Below are 27,262 nucleotides of genomic sequence, written 5' to 3'. Positions count from 1 at the left end.
GCTGTTCTTTTGATCTTTCTATGCATCAAAGAATCCTGATAAAACAAGTGTATTATGTATATTATATTAAGTAGCACAACTGTTTTCAACATTGATCATAATAAATGTTTCTTGAACACCAAATCAGCATATTAGAACGTTTTCTGAAGGATCATGTGACACTGAAGACTGGAGTAATGATGCTGAAAATTCAGCCTTGCCATCACAGGAATAAATTACATTTTAAATCTATTAAAATAGAGTTATTTGAAACTGTAATAGTATTTCACAATTTTACTGTTTTTACTGCGTTTTTGATCAAATAAATGCAGTCTTGGTGAGCATAAGAGGTTTCAAAAATATATATATTTTTAATTTTAAACCAACCCCAGACTTTTGAATGGAAGTAGGCTATATTTGTAATAAAGATAAGGCTGAAAGCTTCAAGATTCATGTTTTCATGAAGAAACTGCACACGCTTTGTGAATTCAGAGTTGTGAATGTCTGGATAAACCGTTTCTTATGCATGTGTGACGCTGTGACCTACAGCCAGCTGGTGAGAAAGGGAACTGTGCCCTTCTTGTCTGTCTGTCTGGCTTGCTGTAGGCTATAAATAGAGCAGCTTTGAGGGTTAAATCCTCATTGTCAACACCAACAACACTGGGCCGCTGCCCAGAAAAGGACTGCAATGAAAGAGAACCACTGAACAACTAATTACTGTTTGTTTATTAATAATATTTGAACGCATGAAATCCACATAAATCTGAGCCACAATTTTGATGAATTCAGTGACTAATGGGAATTCACGATAAATTTCCACTCAGCATTGAAATGAATAACATCATGTGTATTGCAGCTAAACACTGACATCTGCAGGGCATAAAAATAACTGCACCCTAATAGACTCGTGTCGTCATCAATGTGAGACGAAAATGGGTGAAAGGTGTTTCAGACAGTCGTAGGGTGATAAGGGTGAGTGTTCACGTTAAAGATGGGCCTGAGCAAACTTACTCTTTTGACAAGTACTGTCAAGCTTGGGAGAAATTTGTTCGCTGCACGAGTCGCGAAAAATGGAGATTGTCTGCATCGGTTTCAGTCGCGGCGAGCCATTAGATCCAGTGCGAGGAGTTTGGCATATGCTAAAGATATGTTCCTGGGCAAAGTAAACAAGGTGATGTAAACAAAATGCAAAATAATTTTTTTTACATAACTGACATACCTATTTAAATGTTGAGCACTTGAGCAGGGGGAAAGCGCTGTATATATATATATATATATATATATATATATACATATATATACATAACTTACATACTATATATATATATATATATATATATATATATATATATTTTAATATATTCATCATTATTATAATATTCACAGAAAAAAAAAATCCATCTTGGTTAAATATTCTGGATAAGACTGTGATTTTACATAAAAATAATGCATAGCCTACATCTTTCAGGCTGAAGTCTTTCCCTACCCAGAAATCAGCAATGAAGAATTAGAGGAGATGAACCAACTTGTTCAGCCTGTGGAGAAGTTTTTCAGCGAAGATGGTGGGTACAAAGTAAGCATGTATTATTGTGCTTTTGCCTGTTTATTGTGAGCTTTCTGTACATATATTGTGTTGTATTGTATTATATTATACTAACGTACTTTAATACTTACTTAACATACTTGTGTCCACTTGTTAATCAAGTCCACTTGTTTAAAATTTCATTTTTTTCCCATTTAAAACAGCATTTGATTAACAAATAAAGTATAACAAGGCAACTTTAGTTAAAGCTGCAGTCCGTAACTTTTTTTTTGTGTGTTAAAAATTTACCAAATGTAATTGTGTGTAATAAACGAGTACATCATTAAACCATTTTCCAAATCGTGTTTTGTTTTTTTTGTCTTTTCCTGAATCACTTCGGTGCACCTATAATAAGTGTTTATATTCTGACTATTTTAGACTGGTTCGGGTTGTACCACTGCGGAGTAGCCCAGTAACTGCTTGACTCGTCATAGACACAAACAGAGAGAAGTAGCTCCGGCTACAATGTTCTTCCGCAAGACGCACGCGGTTTTGTTTATTAACCGCTAGAGCCCCAAAAGTTACGGACTGCAGCTTTAAATAATAATGAACAGAAATAGGCCTACTTTTGTGCTTTACTGGAAGCAAGTAAATCTTCCATTTGTACAATGGAAATTTAAAATCTTCTTTAAGATTTTTAGGTTTTATATTTAAAAGGTTTTAATACCTGATCTCAGCTTTTGCAGTTTCATGGATTTATTCAAATGACTGAAAAACGTCCTTTTTTCTGTACTTGTGCAAATATCACCTCTAGTTGATTCTAAGAAGATCGACCATGAGGCCGTAATTCCTCCTGAGACTTTAAATGGGCTGAAGGAACTGGGGCTGTTTGGGATCCAGATACCTGAAGAATATGGTGAGACTGACCTCTGACCTCATACGACAGACTATTTCTAATATACCGTCAGAGTTTCATCTGCTTGTTTGCATGTTTCCTCTAGGCGGTCTGGGCCTCTCAAACACCATGTATGCCAGGTTAGGAGAGATCACTTCTTTAGATGGGGCTATTGCAGTCACACTTGCAGCACATCAAGCCATTGGCCTGAAGGTAAGCGAAACGACTTTCAGGTGTTGCAGTGTGAGTCCTATTATTAACTACTTTGTTGTTTGATATTTGAAAGACAATTTACATAACATAGCCGTTGCATTTTAGGGAATTTTAATTGCTGGAAATGACGCTCAGAAAGCAAAATACCTTCCCAAACTAGCAACAGGAGAACATGTTGCAGCTTTCTGCCTCACTGAACCTGGAAGGTACCGCATTTCACCTAAGATTTAGAACCGATCCTTTTTCAGATCTGCTATGATTATCATTTTAAATGAAATGTACTCTCGTGTGTTAGCGGCAGTGATGCTGCATCTATACAGACACGGGCCACGCTGACCGAAGATGGGAAGCACTTCTTGCTCAATGGCACAAAGGTGACAGCTTCAGTCAGATCATTCTGTCTTGCTTAGTGAAATCTCTTCACTTGTTGTATTTCGATTAAATCTTGTTGTTTGATCTCAAGTTTTGGATTTCCAATGGAGGATGGGCAGACATCATGACCGTCTTTGCCAGGACAGAAGTTGTTGACAAAGATGGTCAAAAGAAAGATAAGATCACAGCTTTCATTGTAGAGAGGGCGTTCGGTGGCATCACCAGTGGCAAACCTGAGGACAAACTAGGCATCAGAGGATCAAACAGTGAGTTTGAAAGATATATATATATATATATATATATATACATATACATATACATATACATACAATTTTGGTAACACTCAATAAGGTTCGTTAGCTAACATTAACATTAGTTAATGTATTAACTAACAATGAGCAATACATTTGTTACAGTATTTATTAATCTTTGTTAATATTAGTTATATCTGTTCATTGTTTGTTCATGTTAGTTCACACAGTGCATTAACTAATGTTAACAAATACAACCTTTTATTTTAATAATGTATTAGTAAATGTTGAAATTGATATCAACTAAGATTTATAAATGCTGAAGAAGTATTGTTCACTCTTAGTTCATGTTAAATAAGGTAGTTAACTAATGACCTTATTGTAAAGTGTTACCCAATATTTGTATTGATCTAAATGAAGTTAAAAGGGTGTTTGTGCCCTTTTTTGGCGCGCACATTCATTGAATATTTGTACTTTCCACAGCTTGTGAGGTCTCATTTGAAGACGCCAAGGTGCCAGTCGAGAATGTAATTGGTGAAGTCGGTGGTGGTTTTAAGGTGATCCAAGCACACAACCAGTGCATTTTAATAACACTATGATAACATGATGTTGCATTGACACGTGACGTGTGCGTCGTCTTTAGGTCGCTATGAACATCCTGAATAATGGGCGCTTCAGCATGGGCAGTGCAGGTGCAGGGATGATCAAGAAGCTGATTGGTGAGAACATGATCCATTGAAAATTCACAACACATCCTTTAAATTTAAATCTCTAAACTATACATCCTTTTCATGCCACGTGATTCCAGAGTTGACATCAGAATTTGCAGGCACGAGAAAACAATTCAACAGGAGCCTTTCTGAGTTTGGAATGATTCAGGTACATTTTAGTCATATTGAATTATTCTGTTGGTGTTATTTATGCCAAGCCGTTTGAGCTTAAATTGTACCCAGCGTTACTCGTCGTAATTGCATTTTTACTAGTAAGAATTCAATTAGTGAGCCCTACAATTCATTTCTTACTAGTAACAATTCCAATTAGAGAGTGAAATGAATTTTTAATAGTCATATGTCTCCATTGACTTCCATTCATTTTTAATTACGGAGCTCTCTAATTGTAATTGCTACTAGTAAGAACTGAATTGTAGAGCTCTCAAATGTAATTCTTACTAGTAAAAATGCAATTACGACGAGTACCGCTGGGTACAATTTAAGCTAAAGCGGCTTGCCATATTAGAAAGCTCTCTAATTCAATTATTATTAGTAACAACTCCAATTAGAGAGCTCTACAATTCAATTATTACTAGTAACAATTACAATTACAGAGCTGTCTGATTGAATTTTTACTAGTAAAAAAACAAATTAAAGATATGTATAATTGCAGAGCTCTGCAATTGCATTCTTACTAGTAACAACTGAATTAGAGAGCTCTCTAATTGGAATTGTTACTAGTAATAATTCAACTGTAGAGCTCCGTAATTAAAAATGAATGGAAGTCAATGGAGACATATGACTAGTAAAAATTCATTTGTAGAGCTCTCTAATTGGAATTGTTACTAGTAAGAACTGAATTGGAGAGCTTTGTAATTGTAACTCTTACTAGTAATAATTGAATTAGAGAGCTCTCTAATTTAATTGCTACTAGTAAGAATTGAATTGTAGAGCTCTCTAATTGAATTCTTACTAGTAAAAATGCAATTACGACAAGTAACGCTTGGTACAATTAAAGCTAAAACGGCTTGCCATAGTTATTTGTTCACTTTATTAACATTTTATTTTACTTGGACACAGGATAAGTTTGCTACCATGGCTCTAAATGCGTTTGTGATGGAGAGCATGGCTTACCTCACTGCTGGAATGATGGACCGACCTGGAGTCCCAGACTGTTCTCTGGAGGCCGCTATGGTCAAGGTGAAGTAACTTGAAATCATAAACGTTCATAAATGAAAAACCTCACACTGGAGCTGCTCCTGATATCATCAAATGAGCCTCAGCTGTGTTTTTACAGGTCTTTAGCTCTGAGGGCAGCTGGATCTGTGTGAGTGAAGCCCTGCAGGTTTTAGGAGGCCTGGGCTTCACCAAGAACTACCCCTACGAGCGCTACCTCAGGGACTGCCGCATCCTCCAGATATTTGAGGTACAGAAGAGCATGATTACAACTGTAATATGTGTGTTATACTGACATGAAAGGGAAGCACAGCTGTATTTGTAAGCTTTGTGACAAGCTCAGACATGTGAAGTACAGGGGTGCTGTGAAATAAAAGTAGCAAAAATACTTTAGTTTGGGGTCTGTACAATTGTTTAATGTTTTTGAAAGTAGTCTCTTATGCTCACCAAGACTACATTTATTTGATCAAAAATACATTCTTTTTGATTTTCTAAGATTTTTGATTTTCTTGATTTTTAGTTTTCTATTTTAATACATTTTAAAATGTAATTTATTCTTGTGATGGCAATGCTGAATTTACTTCAGTCTTCAGTGTCACATGATCCTTCAGAAATCATTCTAATATGCTGATTTGGTGCTCTAGAAATATTTCTTTGTGGGAATTTTTTATGATTATTTGATGAATAGAAAGTTCAAAAGAACAGCATTTATTTAAAAAGGAAATCTTTTGTAACATCATAAATGTAATTAATTTAACACACCCTTGCTGAGCTATCTTACTGACCCCAAACTTAAATGGAAGTGTACAATTTATTTAACATGAAATAGTGGCAAAAAAATAGACTAAAAGCAATTATTTTGTTATTTTACCTTTAATATTAAACCTTAATAGTTTGGGTCAATTAAACTTGAGGCTTGTTATTATTATGTTACGGTTATTATTTTATGTGATTATTTGAAATTAATTAGATTACTTTTTTCAAATGAATGGCAGCTTTCATTTGTGTAGTAATAGTAAAAGAAAAATCAGTTTTTGACCACCAGGGGGCATGTTGACAAATGTAAGGTTCCAGCACAAACGTGCAAAAACAATTAAATGAGAAATGCATTATATAATACGGTTTCTTTTTTTCTCTCTCCCTGTTTTTAGGGTACTAATGAGATTTTGAGGATGTACGTTGCACTTACAGGAATGCAGTATGCTGGAAAAATACTAACAGGAAAAATAAAGTATGTAAGAAATATATACATTGTCATTCTTCATGATTAATTCATATTTAAAGGGTTAGTTCACACAAAAAAAAATAATCTGTCAACATTTACTCATGTCGTTCCAAACCTGCAAGACTTTCGTTAATCTTCAAAACACAATTGAAGATCTTTTCGATGAAATCTGAGCCAGCTCTGTACATTCCATAGGCCGCTACACAACTGACACTTTGACGCTTCAAAAAGTTCACAAATAGATCGTAAAACTTATCCATATGAACTGTTTAGTCTAAATTTTCTGAAGAGACTCGATCGCTTTATAATATATGATGAACAGATTCATTTTAGGTTTTATTCATATATATAAATGTTGATCAGTGAACATAAACAGAAGCTCAACCGAACCTGCTTGACTCGTGAGAATGAACCTTATTGGTTCTTGCTGAATCTTAAACGTGCTGTGTAATACGAGAATGAACCTCATTGGTTCTCTAGCAAGCATGATTGTGCTTCCCTTTACCAGAACTGATTTTTGCATTGATCAATGTTTAAATGTGAATAAAAGCCTAAATTAAATCTGTTCATCATATAATCGAGTCTCTTCAGAAAATGTTGGACTAAATTCATATGGATTAGTTTTGCGGTCTCTGTGATCTTTTTGAAGCGTCAAAGTGGTAGTTGCGTAGCTGTCAACGGAGGGACAGAAAACTCCGATTTCATTAAAAAGATCTTCATTTGTGTTCTGAAGATGAACGAAAGTCTTACGGGTTTGAAATGAGGGTGAGTAATTAATGACAGAGTTTACATTTTTGGGTGAACTATACCTTTAAGAGTAAGACAGCTGCATTCTTTAACATGTGCAATTGTCTTCTCACAGGGAGATGAAGAAGGGGAATGTGGGGGTGGTGTTTGAGATTCTGGGAAAGAAATTGAAGGACTCAGTGGGGAAGACGGACTTTGGACTGACCGGCAAAGATGGCGTTGTGCACCCCAGTCTGACGGTACAGAACCAATGCTGCTTGTCCTTGTGCTCTACTTGACTGTAATCAGCAACAATCATGACACCAGTGGTCATTAAAATGAATGTACGGACTACGTCATTATAGTAATAACATTGATGTCCTGTAAATGTCCTGTCACCCTCACATCTGATCTCGTCTAGTTCTCTTGCAATTGACATGTCATCAGGCGCGATCCTTCCTTCTGATCTCTCCTTTAAACCCGTGTGGTCGAGTAATTGAGCCCAGCTTGTTTTCAGCAAAGTGATGATGTCATTATTCTCCCACAGGAGAGCGCCAAAATGTTTGAGCAGAACGCTGCACACTTCGGCTCTACTGTGGAAAGCTTACTGTACCGATATGGAAAGGTAATAAATAAAATTGATGTAAATACTTACATTATTTTGAAACTTTGCAGCTGGTTTGATTTTAGAAAAATGAAATGATTATTATTTATTGTATAATTGTTTTTACAGATTTTTACTCCATTTTGTTTATTTTGATCAGACACTGGATGATGGATATTGTCATGCCGAAGCAAAACTCTTTCTTTCTGTATAAAAACTGCTATATTTATAGTAAGCCAAGCCTCACAGTCACCGGTCCCATCAATCTCACATTTTCCCCACCATCAGTTTTTAATCGGAGTTTGTCCACATTCCTCAGATGCTGCCAGAAAATAAAAAAAATGACCATTCGTTTAACGTACAGCCATGTTATTTCTTTCGGTTGCTATCGTAACGCACAAGGTAATTAGCGTGGGCCGTTAGCGCTGCTGGGACCTGGTCTCTGGTCCCTTCTTTCCTGCTAGGCTGAGGTAATGTTCATGTGTGACACAGCTGGCCTCACTCTCTCTTTTCTGAATGAACGTCTGTGTGGCCGTGCTGTTGTATTCAGACTGCAGTCACAAGAGTGCAGCCTGGAAGTGCTTCAGATTTCCACGCACTTTTTTTTTCTGTTGGAGCGCACAACATTTCATCTTCATTCATTCTCATTTGCAGGAAATATTTAAAGGAATAAATCCCCCCGCCGCAGTGTTTTTGCCTACATGCTGTGTGAAATACGAACTGTATAAAGGCAGGCACAGGATGTGCTTGTCTCTTTATGGGTATTACCGTAAGGACGGCCTTGATTTGTCCTACTTTAAATGACCTAGATCAACTGAAACATCTTGAAATATGTGTTTAATTCTAGATACAGACAAATGTGAGCTTTGATGATTTTATATGATACAGGTTGGACGTTTGTCAGTATACTTATTATTTTCAAAATTATTACAATTGTAAAGTAATTTTTGTAAATATACATCTACAAAGCTAATGCAGAGCATAAACTTTCGGATCAAAAAGGTTTTTAAAATCATGAGAAACTAATTTAGTAAAGTTTGTCTGGTAGTGTACACTACCGTTCAAAAGTTTATGGTCAGTAAAATGTTATTTATTTATTTTTAAAGAAATTAATACTTTAATTCAGCAAGGATGCAATACATTTTCAAATGAGTAAAGACATTTATAATGTTACAAAATCTATTTCAAATAAATGCTGTTCTTTTGAAAGTTCCCTTCTTTAAAGGATCTTCAAACTATCACGGCTTTTCCACTAAAATATTAAGCACAACTGTTTTCAACATTGATGATAATAAGAAATGTTTCTTGAACACCAAATCTGCATATTAGAATGATTTCTGAAGGATCATGTGACACTGAAGACTGGGGTACTGGCTACTGACAATTTTAAAATCATAGTAATAAATGGCATTTAAACAAACAAAAAAAATCGTATTTTTTTGCATAGCATTTTAATTTTAAGCCTTTTAACAAGCAAAAAAACCTCTAATATCACAGATTAAACAGTTGAAACATGGTCTGTTTCAGACGATCGTTGAGGAGCAGCTTGTGCTGAAGAAAGTTGCAGATGTATTAATTAACCTCTACGCCATGACAGCCGTCCTGTCCCGCACCAGTCGCTCCATCAGCATCGGCCTGCGCAACCATGACCATGAGGTAACACTCTTAAACCTTCCTCACTGAGGTCACAAGGTCAGCCAAAGTGAAGGAGCACGTAACCTAGACCTGTACACTGATTTACAGTATTGAGACTTGTCTGGAGACATCAACCTTTTGTGTTCAGTGTTCAGTCAAAGCATTTAAATGAAGGATGCAGTGGTGAATGAGTACAGATTAGGGCAGAAAAAAAGAAATGCTTCATTAACTGAAATGAGAGAGGACTTAACTTGAAAGGATCATTTTATTTGTTTGTGGATGTTGCAATGTGAAACATGCATTTCTTCTCAGAAGTCCCGGGAGGCATTTCAATAAGCTAAATTGTAATTTATAGCAGCACAGCGGTTTTGATTTTGCATGAGAGAAACAATTGATGGAAACAATTTAATGACTTTTTTGATTTATGCTGATTGCTTGCAATTTGCTTTATCCAACTTTATAGGATGTTATACATGCTTTTAAACATACACTGCCGTTCAAAAGTTTGGTGAAAGAAGTCTCTTATGCTCACCAAGGCTTCATTTATTTGATTAAAATCAAATACTGTAATATTGTGAAATATTATAGCAATTTAAAATAATTGTTTTACATTCGAATGTATTTTATGATGGCAAAGCTGAATTTTCTGTGTCATTTTTCTGTTGATTCTCCTTTTGTTAAATTTATTGTAAGGTCACAGAGTTTTGCCAACAAACTTGATAGTCATTATCAAGGAAATTTGCTTGCACATTAATTTTAAAATCGTTAATGTAAACGACCTTGTTAAATCTCCACTGGCTTTCAGGTGCTGCTCACCAACACTTTCTGCAAGGATGCTCATTTCAAGAACAACTTCTTGTTGACTCAGCTTCAAAAAAGTGAGTAAAACGCACAGCTATAATTGATACCAGCCCTCCTCGTTTTATTGCATAGCAAGACAAAGCGCTTGCACATGTTGTAGAATTTCCTCCACAACCTTACAAACCATAAGTCAGTCACTAACACTTGCATGCGCTCTTCATGCTGTTCCAATTACCATCCGCCTAATAACTCCAGTCAATGCGATGCATTAGATCAGAGCGTTCAGATTTAGTGAATGATTGGGGTGTGTGTTCTCTACAGATTCCCCGGAGAACAACGATGCCAACATAAAGAAGATCGCCCAGGAGGTCTTAGCTAAGAGGGCGTATGTCTGCTCACATCCCCTGGACAGGACCTTCTGACATGGCTCTCGTTGTCCGACAGGCTTCCCAGAACCCTATGTCTCAGTTTAAAAGAAGTGCAGTAATGATTGAGCCTCACTTTATAATGTTTTAGTTCTTTTTATGTCGATTTTCTATGACATAGTGCCACCTAAGTGCTTCTTAATATTGGTTGAAGGACATAAAATCAAAATCATGTTAAAGCAATACCTTTAATGCACATGTAAGTTGATGTCTTTGTTGGTTCTCATCTCTATAATGTTTCTGCTGTGTTTGAAGTGGGCACTTTTCATTGGCGTCTGTGGGCCTTCAGCAGGTTTCTGGAAGGAGCGTATGCTTTGCTCTTCATCCGTGAACGGTAAAGCAATTCGCTTGTGTAGGATTGAATGTGGCCTCCAGTAATCTCTGTTAAAATATCGAAATGTTAATGTCAGAGCAGTTTCGTTAGAGGTTAAGGTATTACATTTGTTGATTGTTTAATTTTTTTTTTCTCATTTATGCGCTCCAGAGTTTATATTAGTACTCTGGATGGTTCACGTTCCTTTCCAAGTTGTGGTATATTAATTTAAACCAGTACAAACGAAAGCACAAGGATTATTTCTAACCAGAAGTGGAATTTGCTGTACTGGGATGAGTATCTTGGAATTGCGTTTTTGTCCCAGCTCAGGCTGTGGTTCTGAAAGGGTCCCGGAGCAAATGGAACATTGGCCTCCTTCTCTGCTGAGCCGATCGTTTCAGAAGGCTGTACCACAGAAATAACGGGAATGGGCTGAAGGAAAAAAACAGGGATTAGATCTCGAATACCAAGCTTAAGCTGTTTTAAAGCATACTGAAGTATGTTTGTTGAGAGTTTGTCAAGAAAATATGTACATCAGTATCCATCTGTAATAACTTATCTAACAATAAAACTTACATCATTTTAAAAATGATATTTGACTGTCATTCATATTTTTATTTTCTGCAGTAATTTCAATTTGGAAAATCTATTTTTTTGTACTTTTAAAGCCATTCCTGGCTTTTTCAGAGAATATTTCATGGGCTTGTCCCTCAGTATGTCTTGTAGCTTATCCAGGCCTGCTCTCTTCATGTGACATTTGAACTCGGGAAGTCTTCCGCTTCCTGTTGAGCTCTCGCCAAGCAACATCTTCCTCTGCCACCTGTTGCACTGGGCATATGCAGCCTGGAGCTGGTCCTCATGGAGAGCCTCTCCTATGCGAAATACAAGGTAAAACAAGTCCCTTTAGGACAGGGTTTCTCAAACTCGGTCCTGGAGGGCCACTGTCCTGCACTGTTTAGCTCCAACCCTGATCAAACACACCTGAGCAAGCTAATCAATGTCTTCAGGATCACTAGAAACTCACAGCTAGGTGTGTTTGATCAGGGTTGGAGCTAAACTGTGCAGGACAGTGGCCCTCCAGGACCGAGTTTGAGAAACCCTGCTTTAGGATCAAATGGAATACTCAATTCTGATTGGTCAGTCTGCTAGTGTGCTTTTGAAACACTGCTTCATGAAACTTCTAAACATTTATGAATCTTTGTTTCAAATTAGTGGTTCGGAGCTTGTTTCAAATTTGCCAAGTCACGTGATTTTAGCAAACAAAGCTGTTGCATCATACTGTTTCAAAACTTCTAAAGGTTCGTCGCTAGAAACCGATGATTTGGTTTTGCCATGAACGAGTGTCTAATGTTTAACTGATCTCGGGTCATTTGTTTTTATAATATAGGTTTATTTTTAATTAATTTCATGAATTTGAATACTTTACGTTGCATTAACTGATTTGGTGCTGCCAGCCCATGGTGTTTTGAGTGTTTTGAAACAGTGAAGCAATTGATTAAAAGTTTTGAAAAGTTAAGTTTCTCCCATTACTAGTCTCTGCATTCAGCGGTCAGATATTTTCTAATATTCACCATCTTCCATGGCAACACTGTTTCAGTCAAACTTTTCATGTTTCATTCAAACGCATCTGGCGCCATCTTGCATCTCAATTATCGATTGAAGTGAAAATGTTTTTAAAAATGTGAGACGCAGCTGGGCAGTAGAATAAAAAAGTTCTTGAAATTTTAAGGTGTGCTATTTTAAAGGTGCACTGTGTAATTTTAGCGGCATCTAGTGGTGAGGTTGCGAATTGCAACCAACAGAAGTTACGGTGGCCGACAGAAAAAGATGTCGTCGTCTGAGAGAGCAGAGAGTAGCCAGCAAAGCAATGAGGTTTCTTTACAAAGATAAATTAAGAAATTAGGTTTACTTATTCAGTAAGAACTTATTCAGTTCATCATGTAAGGTCTTTATACACCACTGAAAACATAGTCAACTGATCCTCCTAAATATTACACAATGGACCTTTAAGGTAGATTTTTAAAAAGTTGAACTTCTTGAGCACCAAAATGAAAATATCATTCTGTGTGAATGGCCACTAATTTATTATTCTTTAGTGGAAGCTTTAAGATACTATACCGGTACAATTATAAAAAAATAAATTATTTCCACACAAATCAATATTTCATGTCCATGCATTTACTGATTTGGTGAGTAGCTGTTTAATAAGAATAATCAAACATGAAATAGCATGATTTGTTCATGTTAAGAAAATGTTACCAGTCCAATGGATGCTCAAGGGGAGCTCTGGTCCAAACTGTAACAGGGGCTTGGAGTAAAGGTCAAAATCCTGATATCTCTTGATCCATGGCAGCCTGGATCTGGAAAGCGTTGGCTTCAGTTTATTCCCATGGAGAATGTTTTCTCTCCAAGACTGTGAACCAATTGGCATAACAAATTAATGCTTTTAATTTGGGAAGCACACACATAACACATGCAGTTGCTTAAATGGGAGAAACTGCTAATGATAACATCAATCTGTCATCTGTAAGGTTCACATTTTTGGGTGCTATGCTCATGTTCAGCAGGGAACAATAAGTTACAGACTGTGAAAGGCAGATAAATCAATTTCAGGCAAGCACATGCTTCTAGATAACGCTCTGTGTCCCATGAGTCAATCAGCTTTAGCCCTGTCATTATACTTGTAACTAAATACTGTTTTAAGCTCTAGGGATCTGTAAAGAGGTGGGCAAGGTAGGTAAACATCAGTAAAACTCTATCTTGTTGCTTAAGCTCTAAGGAATGCCTATAAAGTTGACATTGCACTGAGAGAGAAACATGACACAGATGGGGGAAACGGTGGTATGGCATGACATCAACAGCACCATTCTCAGCTCCTCTATCCGAGCATCGTCTGGACACTTTGGATGCTGGTTAGATTCAAAACTGCTCCTAAAACCTGGGTAAGAGAAGCGAATGCAAGTGGAGTCCTAGAAAGAGGATAAATAGCCACATTTTACTTACAGTTTTGCATTGCTAAATAAAGGCTTAGAGGTTGTTTTGATGTATTTCATGGAAATTGATGCTAACCTTTGAAAGTTCCCTGTAGAGTAATTCTCCACTCTGAGCTGGAGAGTTCATTGTTTGAACATTGTGGTAATGGATGATCTGATCATCAGTTACATTATGCAAAAGAACATTAGGCTTTGACTTTTGCAAGTTGCTACTCGCCCTATGGACCTCTTCGATATTTGCCTGAAATAAAAACTGCCTTTAATCAATTGCTAACTCAATTTCCCCCCCTTTTTTGAGACCGTAAACTTTTTTGTTGAACATACAGTATCAGTAATTCATCACCTGAATGAAGTCTTTCACATTATTGCCCTCATTCTGTTTCCATTGTAAATATTCTGTGTTGAAGTTGTCTAGAGGTATTTGAGTTCTCATTCTAATGTTAAGATGATCAGGTATATCCTGAGATTCCTGGGACTCTGTCGCCATCCATAGCTCTCTTCTCCCGAGATCCGATCCAAACTCCTTGCTTAAACTGAGAACCATGTCGGTTGATGGGAACAGGTTGAGGCGCACTGCTTCTTGAAGCTTGTTTGCTTGGCGGATGTGGCTTATACTGAAAGATTAGTTGCAAACATTTAAACTTTCTTGAACAATATCTCTGTATATCACAACATTTGTTCATCTAGGTTTAGCGGATTTAGCAAATGCTTTTTTGTGAAGTAGCCTATACTGCATCCAAGTACATAGTACTTGTCGTCACCATGCTGAAATTGTAGTCACACCAAAATGCTCTACTAATGTAAACTGCGTCATATACTGACGCTTTTGACATTTCGTCTACATCCAACGCACATGTCACCCTTTAGCGTCAATATGAGACGCAGATAGATATGGGCCAGAAGGCGCCTCCTAGTGGTCTAACCCTAACCCTACCCCAGACCTAAACCTACCCATATAGAGCTGGTAAGTCCCGCCCCCTTCGCTAACCCCGCTGGACCTCTAGGTTGAAAAATCGTCAATGCAAGTGAATGGGAGAAAACAATTATTTTCTGGTCCCGTTTGAATTGTGCCATGAATGTGAACATATGTTGTCTGTGAATTTTTTATATAATCTTTCGTGTGAAGAATGCTACAATTTAGCGGGTAGAAGTTTGATACGGTTAGACTTTGTGTGAGAGCACTTTGTGGACTACAACTCTTCGCTGCTTTCGACGCGTTTGAAACGTCACCACCATTCGCACACGGACACTAGCTCACGGATCCCGCTAAACATGACTGTGTCTTTGGTGCACTTCACCGCCTTCTTTCAGGGAGAGGACAAAATCGTTGAGGTTGGCGAAAACCACGGGTAAGTCAACTTTATGGGGTGACATCACATAGGCGACATGTAGTCTTTCTCGTTATGTCTTCTCCACAACTGCTAGCCGAAGAATCATACCATATACTGTCAAACTCGTAACATGAAAGATTATATAAAAAATTCACAGACAACATATGTTCACATTCATGGCACAATTCAAACGGGACCAGAAAATAATTATTTTCTCCCATTCACTTGCATTGACGATTTTTCAACCAAGAGGTCCAGCGGGTTTTTACGGAAGGGGCGGGACTTACCAGCTCTATAGCCCATAACCGAACAAAGCTATCTGCGTCTCATATTGACGCTAAAGGGTGCCACTGCCATGTGCGTTGGATGTAGACAAAATGTCAAAAGCGTCAGTATATGACACCCTAGGATGAGAATGCGTTGGGTTCTTCTTATATAGACCATTTCAAGGACGTAAACGATAACAAACGCGTTGGAATGCTACTGCGCATGTCTGGCATGTCCATTTTTAAACCACAGATCTGTGAAAACAAGCTCGTACTTTTTAAGTCTAGCGAAAAGGCAACAGTTAAAGTATTTCCAAAAACTGAAAATAATCGATGATTGAAATAATCGGACCCTTTAAATAAGACTTTGATGCGTTAACTTTTTACCTGAATATTCTGACGGCTCATTATCTGATTGCGTGTTACGACTGCTTGCGTGTACACGAATCGCAGTCTGGATGCTTACAATAAATTTTTTAGTGGAAAGGTTGGGAACATTTATTCGTACAATGTGGATGACATCTGTCTTGTGTTTGGTGCAGATGAAGCACGTCAAACAGCGTCAAAAACGTACCTATCATGGTTTGTCCGGGAAGGTTACGAGTGGGCATTTCACTTTCATTGCTGGGTCAGTCTGTATATCTATGCAAATATTCATATTTATTTGTACAGCGCTATTCAAAATTCAGAGCAGCTTTACAGAACATGCATGTATATTACAATGCTAAATGTACGCTAGTAAACTAATAGCTATATGACATTACTCATTTCATACGTTTCCAAATGTGTAGTTAGGTGAAGTTTGTTGCTGTGGAACGGTGTGCGAGGGTTTAAATGTACTATCTGAGCCCTTCATGTGGCCACAAATAAATAGAAGGTGAATGCAGTTTAATGCTGGCTGTCTTGCTTTTTCTAATGCAAAAACCTGTATTAGTCATTTAAAGGTCCCGTTCTTCGTGATCCCATGTTTCAACATTTAGTTAGTGTGTAATGTTGTTGTTAGAGTATAAATAATATCTGTAAAATTATAAAGCTCAAAGTTCAATGCCAAGCGAGATATTTTATTTAACAGAAGTCGCCTACATCGAACGGCCGGTTTGCACTACATCCCTCCATTTCCTTCTTTAATGACGTCACTAGAACAGTTTTTTGACTAACCTCCGCCCACAGGAATACACAAAAAAGGGGGCGTGGTCTTGTTGCGCTCACACAGAGAAGAGGAAGAGTTGCGTTTGTAGAGTGTGTGTGTCGCCATGTCGTCGAGACGCTGTTATTTTCATCCCGGAGTCCAAGTCTACTCGATCCTCTTCATCAATGTTCTCCGGGTCTGATTCCGGCTCAAATTGATAGGGTAATATTAAAGACATGTTTACAATAACACTGAGCACATGCATCTCCACGTTATGGTAAGAGGCGTGACCTTTCCGGGCAACGTGCGCTAAGCTGCTGTCGAATCACAACACAGGAACTGCTGGCACAATCAGAACTCGTTACGTATTTCTGAAGGAGGGACTTCATAGAACAAGGAAGTCATCAGCCCGTTCAAAGGACAGTGAAAACAGCGGTATACAGATAAGTAAATTGTGTGAAAAATACAGTTTTTTTACACGCGAAACATGAACACGTGTTATATTGCACACTGTAAACACAATCAAAGCTTCAAAAACACACGAAAAACGGGACCTTTAAGATCAACGTAGATACGTGCAGGTTAATAATTGTACAATTAAGAATAAAACATACAGAAAACACTTTTTAGGTCCTTGAAGGTAAAATCTTCTTTTGTTTCTTCTTTTTTGACAAACAGAAATGGAGTTATGAGTCTCTGAACAGAGCGGGGGTCAATATCAAAACAGCAGTCAGTATCTGGTCTGTATATTGTGTGCTGTATATTGCTAGTTGCTTAGTATCCAGCGTTCTCGCTTCACTGCTGCAATCCAGGTGTATTTTTCACAAATCTAACCGCTTTAATTTCCAAAAGAAGGTTAGTTTCGGGCCAGAGGGAGGACCCAACTACCGAGTAACAAGAACCTAATTTTAATTTTGATATTTTAAATAGCAAGATTAAATAAATGATCGCAATCACACTACATCAAGCGCATCCTGCCATTGTTTTGAATGCGCTCGACAACTAACCGGAAACGTCCAAGGAACAAAGACGTCACTTCCTTAAACCGGCGAAAGGCCGTTGAAATGGTCTATAACCTACTGAGAAAACCAAGAAAAAAAAGGACCACGCTGGAACCTGTACGGCAAAGAAGATGTGTGTGGGTGTAATTGCAATTATACCGTTTCATGGCTTCAAGGCAGGCATGAGGAACTGTATTCCTGATAAAGACCAGAGGCTCCATCATAATGGTCTCAAGCGGCCTCAGAAGGCAAATCGGACTCAGTCCCACGTCAAGCATGTCATACAGTCGCTCTGAGAAACTCAATTCTGAGTTATACAGCACAGTCACCTGTTCCTCCTCATCTCCATCCAACCTGGAAAAGATCAGATCGGTCTGTATGATCTTCAGGAATTTTTGCTTTGCTGCATATTGGTAAATGTTGTGCACATGTGGGAGCATTTTAAATGATGACTTTCTTACTTCATAGGCACTGTTGTCCACAGTCTTCTGACTGCTTGATCCTTCAATCCTTCCAGAACAAGAAGGTGTAGAGCCGTATCCATCATATGAAATCCAGTGAGAACATTTAGCCTTTTGTTCTCTTTTTCTTTGGCACTTATCTTATGACCAGATAGGACCCTTTGAATAGTTTCCTCTGGATAATGATTTAGTTGGAAGGCATCTGAATTAATTTGTAGAATTTCGGATGTCAGTTTGGCTAAGATGCGAGTATTGTTATACTTAAAGACATAAATGATGCGACCAAAAGGACTATCTCCTTCATTATTGCCATCTTTAGGATGGAGGGGGTAAGCTATCTGCACCTGGACTTTTAGTTGGGCGTCAGCTTCGAGATAATGACCCACTGGCATTGCGATATCTGAGGAAATCTCAAAAGAACTTCTCGGTTCATTTTTCTCAGAAGCAGAACAACTAATGGGCAATGTCAGCTTCAAATATCTGCATCCTCTGAGAAGATCTGAAAGATCTAGTTTTGCTATTCCATATGGATCATGGTGTTCAGTATCTGCCTTTAAGGCATTATGTGTAGTCCATAGATCTACACTTGCTAGTTTAGCATCATTGGGGTCAGTCCCAAATACTGCGGGTGTGCTGGAGGGTTTTTCATTTTTTCTATCCCGATCATGGACTTCGATCTCCATTGGTGGACCTCTAAGAAACTCAAACAGCTTTCCAGGGCTCGGACCGGTAAAAATCACATTCACATCCTTAAAGTAGATATTAGCATTGTGATCATGGTCTTTGGTTCTGTAAATAGGCTTGTTGTGGAACTTGTACTGGCAGTAGACAGGAAGGCATTTTTCCTATTGAAAGATGAATTTGATTATTCTACTATTAATGTTGTTGAGTAATGAAACTAATCATTTCTGACATAGCATACCTTAAGTACATGGAAAGGAATGGGAGACGATGGCAGAGAAGCAGATAAAACTGTGATAACTAGTGGATTGAGTTCAGCCTTTAGCTGCTCTGATATAAGTGGCTGATCCAGAGTGATATTCCAGAATCCCTCTTTCACCTTTCCGGAACAGAATCCCAGGCAGTCAATGAGCATCATACTCCCTAACAGGAAGACACAGTACATGCCAGCCAATGTTTAAAACATATATTACATATAAGTCTGGTTTCACAGACAGGGCTTAGATTAAGCCAGGATTAGGCCTTAGATCAATCAGGACATTTAAGTAGCTTTTATAAACGTGCTTTTACTGGTTTCAGTTAAAACACCTCAAACATGCAGTTTAGTCTGGGACTAGACTTAAGCTTTGTCTGTGAAACTGGGGGAATGACTACCATTCTAAAGTTTGGGGTCCGTAAGTTTTTGACTTACTCTTATGCTCACCAAAGCTGCATTTATTTTATTAAAAATATAGTAAAAACAGCAATATTGTGAAATAATATTACAATTTACATAAATATATGCTAAAATGTCATTTACTGTATTTCTGTGATGGCACAGCTGAATTTTCAGCATAATTTCTCCAGTCTTCAGTGTCATATGATCCTGAAATCATTCTAATATGCTGATTTGGTTTTTTACTAATAATGGTTTTTTAAAAACAGTTGTGCTGTTTGATATTTTTTGTGGAAACTGTGATGCATTTTATTTAGGATATCTTTGATTTATCGAAAAGTTCAAAAGAGCAGCATTTATTTTAAATAGAATTTGAACTCTTTTGTAATATTAACATTAAGTGTAGTTAATGTTTTGATTCATTTAATGCATCCTTGCTGAATACAAGTATTGATTTATTTCAACAACAAAAAAAGTCTTACTGACATTAAACCTTCAAACAGTAGTGTATATGTTATAGTTTAACTGTGGGAATGTCCTCTACTCCCATATTCAACATAGCTGTAATTCTTATAAAGTGCATATGAGAATTCTTTCTTTAATGGATAATAGTTTGGCGAAATAATAACAGTACTGAATGATAGCCTCCATCCTGTAAAACCCAATCCTGCAATGAAACAAGCTACATGTGATTTGTCTGGCTCGGCTTTATGGTAACAAGGCTAAAATATTTCCCAAGTGAAGGCTTTCATCAGGAGCTCCTGCTGGGGGTCTGGATGAGACACATCAAAAGCTCAAGAACTAGTCGGTCGGCTTTGGCTGGTGCCATTCCACAGCCAATTAGAGGCTAAGTATCACGAACCCTGCAGGGAAGCCCCCTTACACGATCCACCCCACAGTGCTCAGGCATAAGGGAAACAGCCCCTAAATGGCTGGCTGCCTAGCTAAAGTCATGTTCATGATATATTGTATAAACATAACATTCACTTACAGGAAACCTGTGTATGAGAGCCATATGAGTGGGAGAATACAACTGCTTTTGGCTACTTGATCCTAAAACTACCATAAGGACTTTAATGCAAGTATCTTACTCTGTGTCTAATGGTAATGCTATTCACCTTATTCTGCTCTAAACAATGCGCACCGCCATGACGACGACTCCGGTTGTCTACTTCCAGTTCGTAGCGATAGACCTACTACTACCTGTACTAGCAGCGAGAGAATGAGTTCAGGCTCCACGTGTGCTGTTGTTGGTTGTTTTAACAATTCAAAGAAGATTAAAAACTTTTGGAAACTAAGTGCTTTGAGCATAAGATAAGAAGAATAAGAGAGAATAGCCCTGTCCGGTTCAGTATCAGCTACATTCAATGCCAGAGAGTAGACGTTTAGAGTGGTTTGCTGCGCTTAAACTGAAGCATCCACCGGAAAAGGTGTATGTCTGTTTGCGCCATTTTGTTGACAAACGCCCCATGGATGACCATCCCAACCCGGAATTATACCTAGGATGTGACAGACCAGTGGTGAAGAAGAGACGTACAATTGTTTGTGTCAAAGCGACAGATAAGCCACTTTTAATGTTGAATTGTGTAGCTGGTTAGCGATAGCACCACTTCACAGCTAACCTAGTTAGCTAGTTAGCTACCTCCGGTTGTTTACATTTTTATGAGCTCCACCGGCCTGCTACAAAAATATTTGTGTTATCTGTGGGCAGTCTAACCTACATTTTTATGAACAATATGCCTTTTCATAAAAAGAGTAAATGTGTTAAAAACATGGCCATTGATGGTTTATGCCTTTGTCCACTGAATGACATACCAGGGTAATGAGGGCATACCTGAGGTGCCACAACCATCACACAGCACTGTTTCCACCCAGTGGGAAGATCCATCGCTTTGGGACCACAACTATGGTGAACAGCAGGGTGTTGACGAGACGGCCAAAGATGCCACAACACAAACTGAAGATTTCAGCTACTCCAAGCTTCAGAGTGATGCCGATTCGTTCCTCTACACTGGAGTCTCACTGGAAACCTTCAACTCTCTTGTTTCCACCTTAGATGGATTTGCTGAAAGGGCTTTTGTTTTGTCAGTGCGTGATCAGATACTAATGACACTGATCAAATTTAAATTAAAACGTGTGCTGGGTGACCTTGGTAGGCAGTTTCATGTGTCTCAGAGTGTTGCCAGTAAGGTTATCTCATTCTGGACTGATAAAATGGAGGAGGTCTTGCGCCCTCTTATTATCTGGCTCCCAAAAGAAACCATTAAGGCCACTATGCCAACTGCATTCAAGAAGTGTTTTCCCAACACCACCTGTGTCATTGACTGCAGTGAAAGTTTGTTACAGACGGTGAAAAATCTTGACTCTAGAGGGGAGTCCTACAGCCATTACTACTCGCACAACACAATCAAATACCTTGTTGCTGTTGCCCCATGTGGCTTAATCATGTTTATCTCAACTGGATATGGAGGACGTGCCAGTGACAAATATATCACTATGAACTCTGGTATCTTGGACTATTTAAAGCCTGGAGACGAAGTCATGGCAGATCGTGGGTTCTTGATTCGTGATTTACTGTTTGAAAAAAGGGTCAAATTGGTTCTGCCTGCTTTCACTAGAGGGGGTGCTCAGCTAACTGAGGAACAAGTAACAGCAACTCGCAGGATTGCAAATGTACGGATTCATGTTGAGAGGGCAATCAGGCGACTTAAAGGGATACTCCACTTTTTTTGGACATTTTACAACTCCCCCAGAGTTAAACAGTTGAGTTTTACCGTTTTCGAATCCATTCAGCCGAGTTTCTGATATTCAGAAGAATATCAGTAACCAGACAGTTTCTGGTCTCATTGACTTCCATAGTATATATTTTTTCCTACTATGGAAGTCAATGAGACCAGAAACTGTCTGGTTACTGATATTCTTCTAAATATCAGAAACTCGGCTGAATGGATTCGAAAACGGTAAAACTCAACTGTTTAACTCTGGGGGAGTTGTAAAATGAGCCTATTTCCAAAAAAAGTGGAGTATCCCTTTAAAGTATACAAGATCTTGTCTCAAGTGATACCAATAAACATGACCCCAAAATTGAAAAAATCCTCAGAATCTGTGCGGCCCTCACCAACTTAAGGGGTGATCTCATCCGCGAGTGATAAGTAACAACGGTGATGTTCTGACACACACACACACACACACACACACACACCCTTTACACATCTACATAATTGCTCCTGTATATTTCATATTGACACTTGCTGGGTTTTGTCATTTTTTTCTGTTTATATTTACTCTCTGTATGAAATTTGTTGTTATTCTTTGTGTACAATAGATTTGAACAGATTTGCATACAATTTTACATGAACAACATTATGTATTTGTAAATATTCACTTATGTACAAAAATACTTATGCTCAGCATTTTTAAATGTACGGAACTGATTGTGTAAAAAAATTAGTTTCACAAATTCATCCACAAGCTGGGGCAACATTGTTGAGAAACAAAATCTCTTCAGATGTCCTACCCTCTCCAGAACATAGGGCTCATCAAATGGTACAGTGAACATAACTGTGTCATTTGGGCTCCAGATAAACAATTTGGCCATCTTCAGACCGGCACAAAACATGCCTAATTGTACCTGCATGTAATATCCTTGGCTACCTGTTTTTTGAAGTTGTGGTACTCCATCTACTAGTTTGATATCACTGCAGTTATGGTCAAGTTGATCCAACAGGGTAGAATGGAGTTTACTTCGGATGAGACATTTTATTTTGAGTAGGACAGATGAGTTAATTACCCCATCTGGGCTGGCTGACAACCATGGCTCTGTGACACTAACAATGATGCCCCTATGTGGAATACTCATGCCTTGCTCTCCAAGTGCATTACCAGCAACCACCTCATTCTCCTTACCATAATTTGTGGCATAGTTGCCACAGGTACTCTACCATAAACTTGCATTGTGCCACAAATCGTAAGAACTCTGCTCCCTTGTTTCAGATTCTAAAGTAGAAGCCTGTGCACTGCTCACTTGAACATACAACTCACAGAAACTTGTACATGTCTCACATGTGAGATCAGAACCGGCATGGGTTTGATGGGGTCTTAAAAATCTTGCATCTACTGCAGTATTTGCAAGGCTACAGGGTTGCACCACTGGTTTTACACTGTAACACTTGCCCAATAGACTGTTTTTTGGCCTTGTTGGGTCTTTGTCTACATTATTTATAAATTCTGCATGTGACATATATTGTAGGGTGTTTGGAAGTGGCTGAGCACCTGACACCAATGCTAAATTCATCCCCTGCCCTGTGGTGGCTTAAGTTTGTCCCTCAGTTGTTCTGGCTCAAGGTTCCTGACTGTCCCTGCATTCCACCTGCGCTGCTCATCTGTACATGCAAGCCCTGTCTTCCTGCAGTAACTGCATTCTCAAAATGTAATAAGCACATTCACCAAATACATTACCAGAGTCAGATCTATGTTTCAGATTGTGTCATCCCCACATTGCTAAACTAAATCGAAAAAAACATTCATCAAATGTGATCTGATCACGTTGTTTTTATTAAATCACAGATAAAAACTAAATGAAAAATGTTTTCTTCATACCTTCCAAAGGACAGCTGCTGCATGACTGCACGATCTCCCTAATCCAGCAATACATGAACATCCATCACCCCCGACTGCTGCAGCATAACCCAAGCAATAAGCTTAGGCTGGTTAGCACTTTGACTCCTGTCTACCTCTGCTTTCAAACAGACATAGTCTACGTGCTTCAGTAAAGAAATGCACCTGACTTTATTTCTATAGAAGTAATTGAAGGCCTGGGTGCTTTTGTTATTGTGCATCTCCTCACGATCTACACCCTCCGAAAATATAAAATAATTAATGATGTCAATATGGCTAACTCCTGGCCATAGCTTCATGTCATCCACCCAACCTGTCAATTTTGAGGGATGTGGCACTCTGATATGGTCACCTTCACGATCTTTTGAGATTTCATCGGCGGGGTGTAGCCACCGACTACTGCCCATCTTGACCGAACAATTATCTACTACTTTAATAACTTTAAAAACTATCACCGTAGCCTTTACGCTAGTGCTAGCATGCTATGTAAACAAACACTTCAACCGGAAGTAGAAAACCGTTGAACCCGCTATGAATCATGGGAAATAGAACAGGCAAAGAATAAGGTGAATACAAGAACTTGAATCTTTACATGTTCAACAAACATTCATGAACTATACTCTTCTGAGGTTGCTAGGAAGAACCTACCTGCAAGAAGAGGAGCGAAACTGAGTTCCAGTGTGGCGGCTGCCTTTTCCCGGTTCGCCTCCATGAGTTCTGCAGACTCCTGGGTGGGTTTCTGGAAGAGTGTCTTCTTAGTGGGTGCTATTTGGCACTTTTCTTTTGTTAAGCCACTTTTAATAGGAACTAAAAAGAAAGACAGAAGTAAAGTGACCAATGATGTGCTATTTCAAGAGCCATAATGATAATATTGTGATGAGGCAATTTGTACACTCAAAAAAAATGCTAAACCCAACTTTAAACCCAACCATTGGCTTAAATTTTTTAAATAAAACTTTGGGTTCGTCCGTATTTGACACAAACATGGGTTGATACAACTCAGCATTTGTTTAGAGTGTATATATATATAGATGTATCAAGCTATTTAATGTACACTACCTTTCAAAAGTTGTATGCAGTATGGTTTTTAAAAGAAATTAATACCTTTATTCAGCGAGGATGCATTAAATTGATAGTAAAGTCTTTTATGTTACAAAAAGATTAATATCTTTTGAACTTTCTATTCAACAAAGAATCCTGAAAAATCACAGGAATAATAATAAAATATATTCAAATAGAAAACAGTTATTTTAAATTGTAATATTTCACAATATTACTGGGTTTACTGTATTTGTGATCAATTAAATGCAGCCTTGGTGTGCATAAGAGATTTCATAAAAAAAAAACTTACTGAACCCTGTAACTACTAACGTTACTTTGGCATTAATATGACTATACGCAATCAAACCTATATGCATATTGTTGTAAAACATAATGATCATTGATCATAGTAAGTCTTTTATTAGCATTCAGTATAAACATTAGCATTATATCATACCTGTGGCAGAGCGTAGCTCCAAACGCTTCCTATAGTCAGCTGATACTGGAGCTTTGCTGTTTTTCATAGATGTCCTTGTTCTCCGGTTTTCCTTCTCATAGATAGCTCTCATCGTAAAAACCATCTTCCTGATGCCACCTTTGAAGACATTTCATGTTGCAACTGAATATTTTTTCCAAGAATGATCACTAGAAATGATGCATGTTCTATTGTGCTTTGTGATACACAAGTATAATGTATGAGGATGTAACTAGCAGTGCATGTGAATTTCACACATGAGATTCATATAGTCATGTTTCTGCCTACTGTGATGTAAATTAATGTCTTTAAATCAGTTAAAATATTCGTCTGTCACATTTCACTTGGTAAAGTAATTATGCTCTGCAGTGTCTTAAACTGTAGAATAGATCTTGCTGTATAATAGAGGTGTTCAGACCAGTGAAAGTTACAACAAAGGAAAACCTAATTGGAAGCACAATCAATAAAACAGTGGTAGATCGTACCCATTTGATCTGAATCCTCTCCAGACCTCTCCTGTGGAAGTCTGAAGGCTTTGGGTCTGTCATTCATGGCTTTGAAGGATATCTTGTCTTTGCTGTCCCACACTCTAACTGTGACCTTATGGGAGGCCATTTTAATTAGGAGCTCTCTGGTCACATTGACTTTCAGATTCTGAGACCAACTCACCCACACCTGGTTTCCTTCTCGCCATGGCATCAGCACCTTGTCGGAACACATAGCACATGATTTCATGATCATCTGAAGATTGATTCTATTTTAAAACGACAAAAATAGAATTGCACTGCCGTTCAAAAGTTTGGGGTCAGATAGTTTTATTCAGCAAGGAAACATTTAGTTAATTGTAAATTGAAATTTGTAATGTTGCAAAATAGTTCTATTTAAAAAAAAATGCTGTTCTTTTTAACTTTGTATTTATCAAAGAATCCTAAAAAATGTACCACGGTTTTCACAAGAATATTAAGCAGCATGACTTTTTTCAACATTGATAATAATAAGAAATGTTTCTTGAGCAGCAAATCAGCATATTAGAATGATTTCTGAAGGATCTCAGCTTTGCCATCACATAATTTTTTACTGTATTTTTTTATCAAATAAATGCAGTCTTGGTGAGCATAACTCAAAAACATTTAAAAAACTGCAAACTTTTGAATGTTAGAAAAAAACTTTTTTCTTTAGTCAAATCAACTTAGATAATTAATGTGGTTCCGATAACATAATATTTTGAGTTTCTATTTATTAAAGCAATCTCCTTCATTGTGTTAGCTCAAAATTTACATTTCAATTAACAAAAAAATTGAAGGCAACCAGGTAACTTACTTTTTTAAGTTAAACCAACAATATTTTGGGGTTGGGGTATTGTGATAAAAAATTAAAACACACATGCAAAGATCATTCTCAAATGTGCAAATTATTCTTTCTAGGTAGACAAAAAGTGTTCACCCTAAACAGCACCTCGCACAATAGAAATCCAAGAGGGCAATTAACTGAAACTCTAGCCCAACTTTCTTTGGGTCAGTGATGCACAAACTTGTGCATAATGTAATAACATAGATTGACAACAACAACTGTTTGCTTATCAAGTCAAAGTAGTACTAGTTAGTATTATTCTACATATAAATAATTGAGCATTTACAAGCTCCTGCTTATTAACCCCTAATTAATTCCAATAGTTTACCTTAGTCTCATTGGCCATGTAGAGTTTAGCCGCTGTACCAAACATCACTAGATCCGCTCTGATTGGTTCAGGTTCATCAGGAAGCAT

The 27,262-nt window shown here is 37.8% G+C and overlaps 2 protein-coding genes across 2 annotated transcripts; one reads left to right on the top strand and one right to left on the bottom strand.

Moving 5' to 3' along the window:
* The first annotated feature begins 888 nt into the window (after positions 1-888).
* acad9 (acyl-CoA dehydrogenase family, member 9) lies at positions 889-11,438 on the top strand. Its single transcript, XM_084395068.1, has 18 exons — positions 889-1,150; positions 1,448-1,541; positions 2,316-2,417; positions 2,503-2,609; positions 2,715-2,815; positions 2,905-2,983; positions 3,073-3,247; positions 3,716-3,789; positions 3,876-3,951; positions 4,041-4,111; positions 5,023-5,142; positions 5,240-5,368; positions 6,270-6,349; positions 7,206-7,329; positions 7,617-7,694; positions 9,201-9,329; positions 10,114-10,186; positions 10,431-11,438. Exons 1-18 carry the CDS (start codon positions 971-973, stop codon positions 10,529-10,531), a joined length of 1,893 nt encoding a protein of 630 aa, XP_084251194.1. The 5' UTR covers positions 889-970; the 3' UTR covers positions 10,532-11,438.
* Positions 10,723-27,262, bottom strand: cfap92 (cilia and flagella associated protein 92 (putative); the record flags this gene model as incomplete). The annotated part of the gene is made up of 12 exons (XM_084395831.1): positions 10,723-10,915; positions 11,137-11,279; positions 11,508-11,719; positions 13,107-13,260; positions 14,184-14,454; positions 17,727-17,921; positions 18,029-18,873; positions 18,951-19,132; positions 24,630-24,788; positions 25,480-25,617; positions 25,983-26,202; positions 27,176-27,262. 12 exons carry the CDS (start codon positions 27,260-27,262, stop codon positions 10,723-10,725), a joined length of 2,799 nt encoding a protein of 932 aa, XP_084251957.1.

The sequence above is a fragment of the Rutilus rutilus genome, assembly GCF_951802725.1.
Source record: "Rutilus rutilus genome assembly, chromosome: 22".
NCBI classification, from domain to species: domain Eukaryota; kingdom Metazoa; phylum Chordata; class Actinopteri; order Cypriniformes; family Leuciscidae; genus Rutilus; species Rutilus rutilus.
Note: the sequence above shows the minus strand (reverse complement) of the source record. Positions and strands in the feature narration are given on the sequence as shown.

Bases quoted from the DNA above. Each gene is read 5' to 3' on its own strand.
- acad9 (XM_084395068.1), top strand. From the start codon at position 971: ATGGGCCTGAGCAAACTTACTCTTTTGACAAGTACTGTCAAGCTTGGG. The intron at 6,350-7,205 runs GTATGTAAGAAA...GTCTTCTCACAG, and splicing joins ATACTAACAGGAAAAATAAA to GGAGATGAAGAAGGGGAATG. The intron at 7,695-9,200 runs GTAATAAATAAA...GGTCTGTTTCAG, and splicing joins TACTGTACCGATATGGAAAG to ACGATCGTTGAGGAGCAGCT.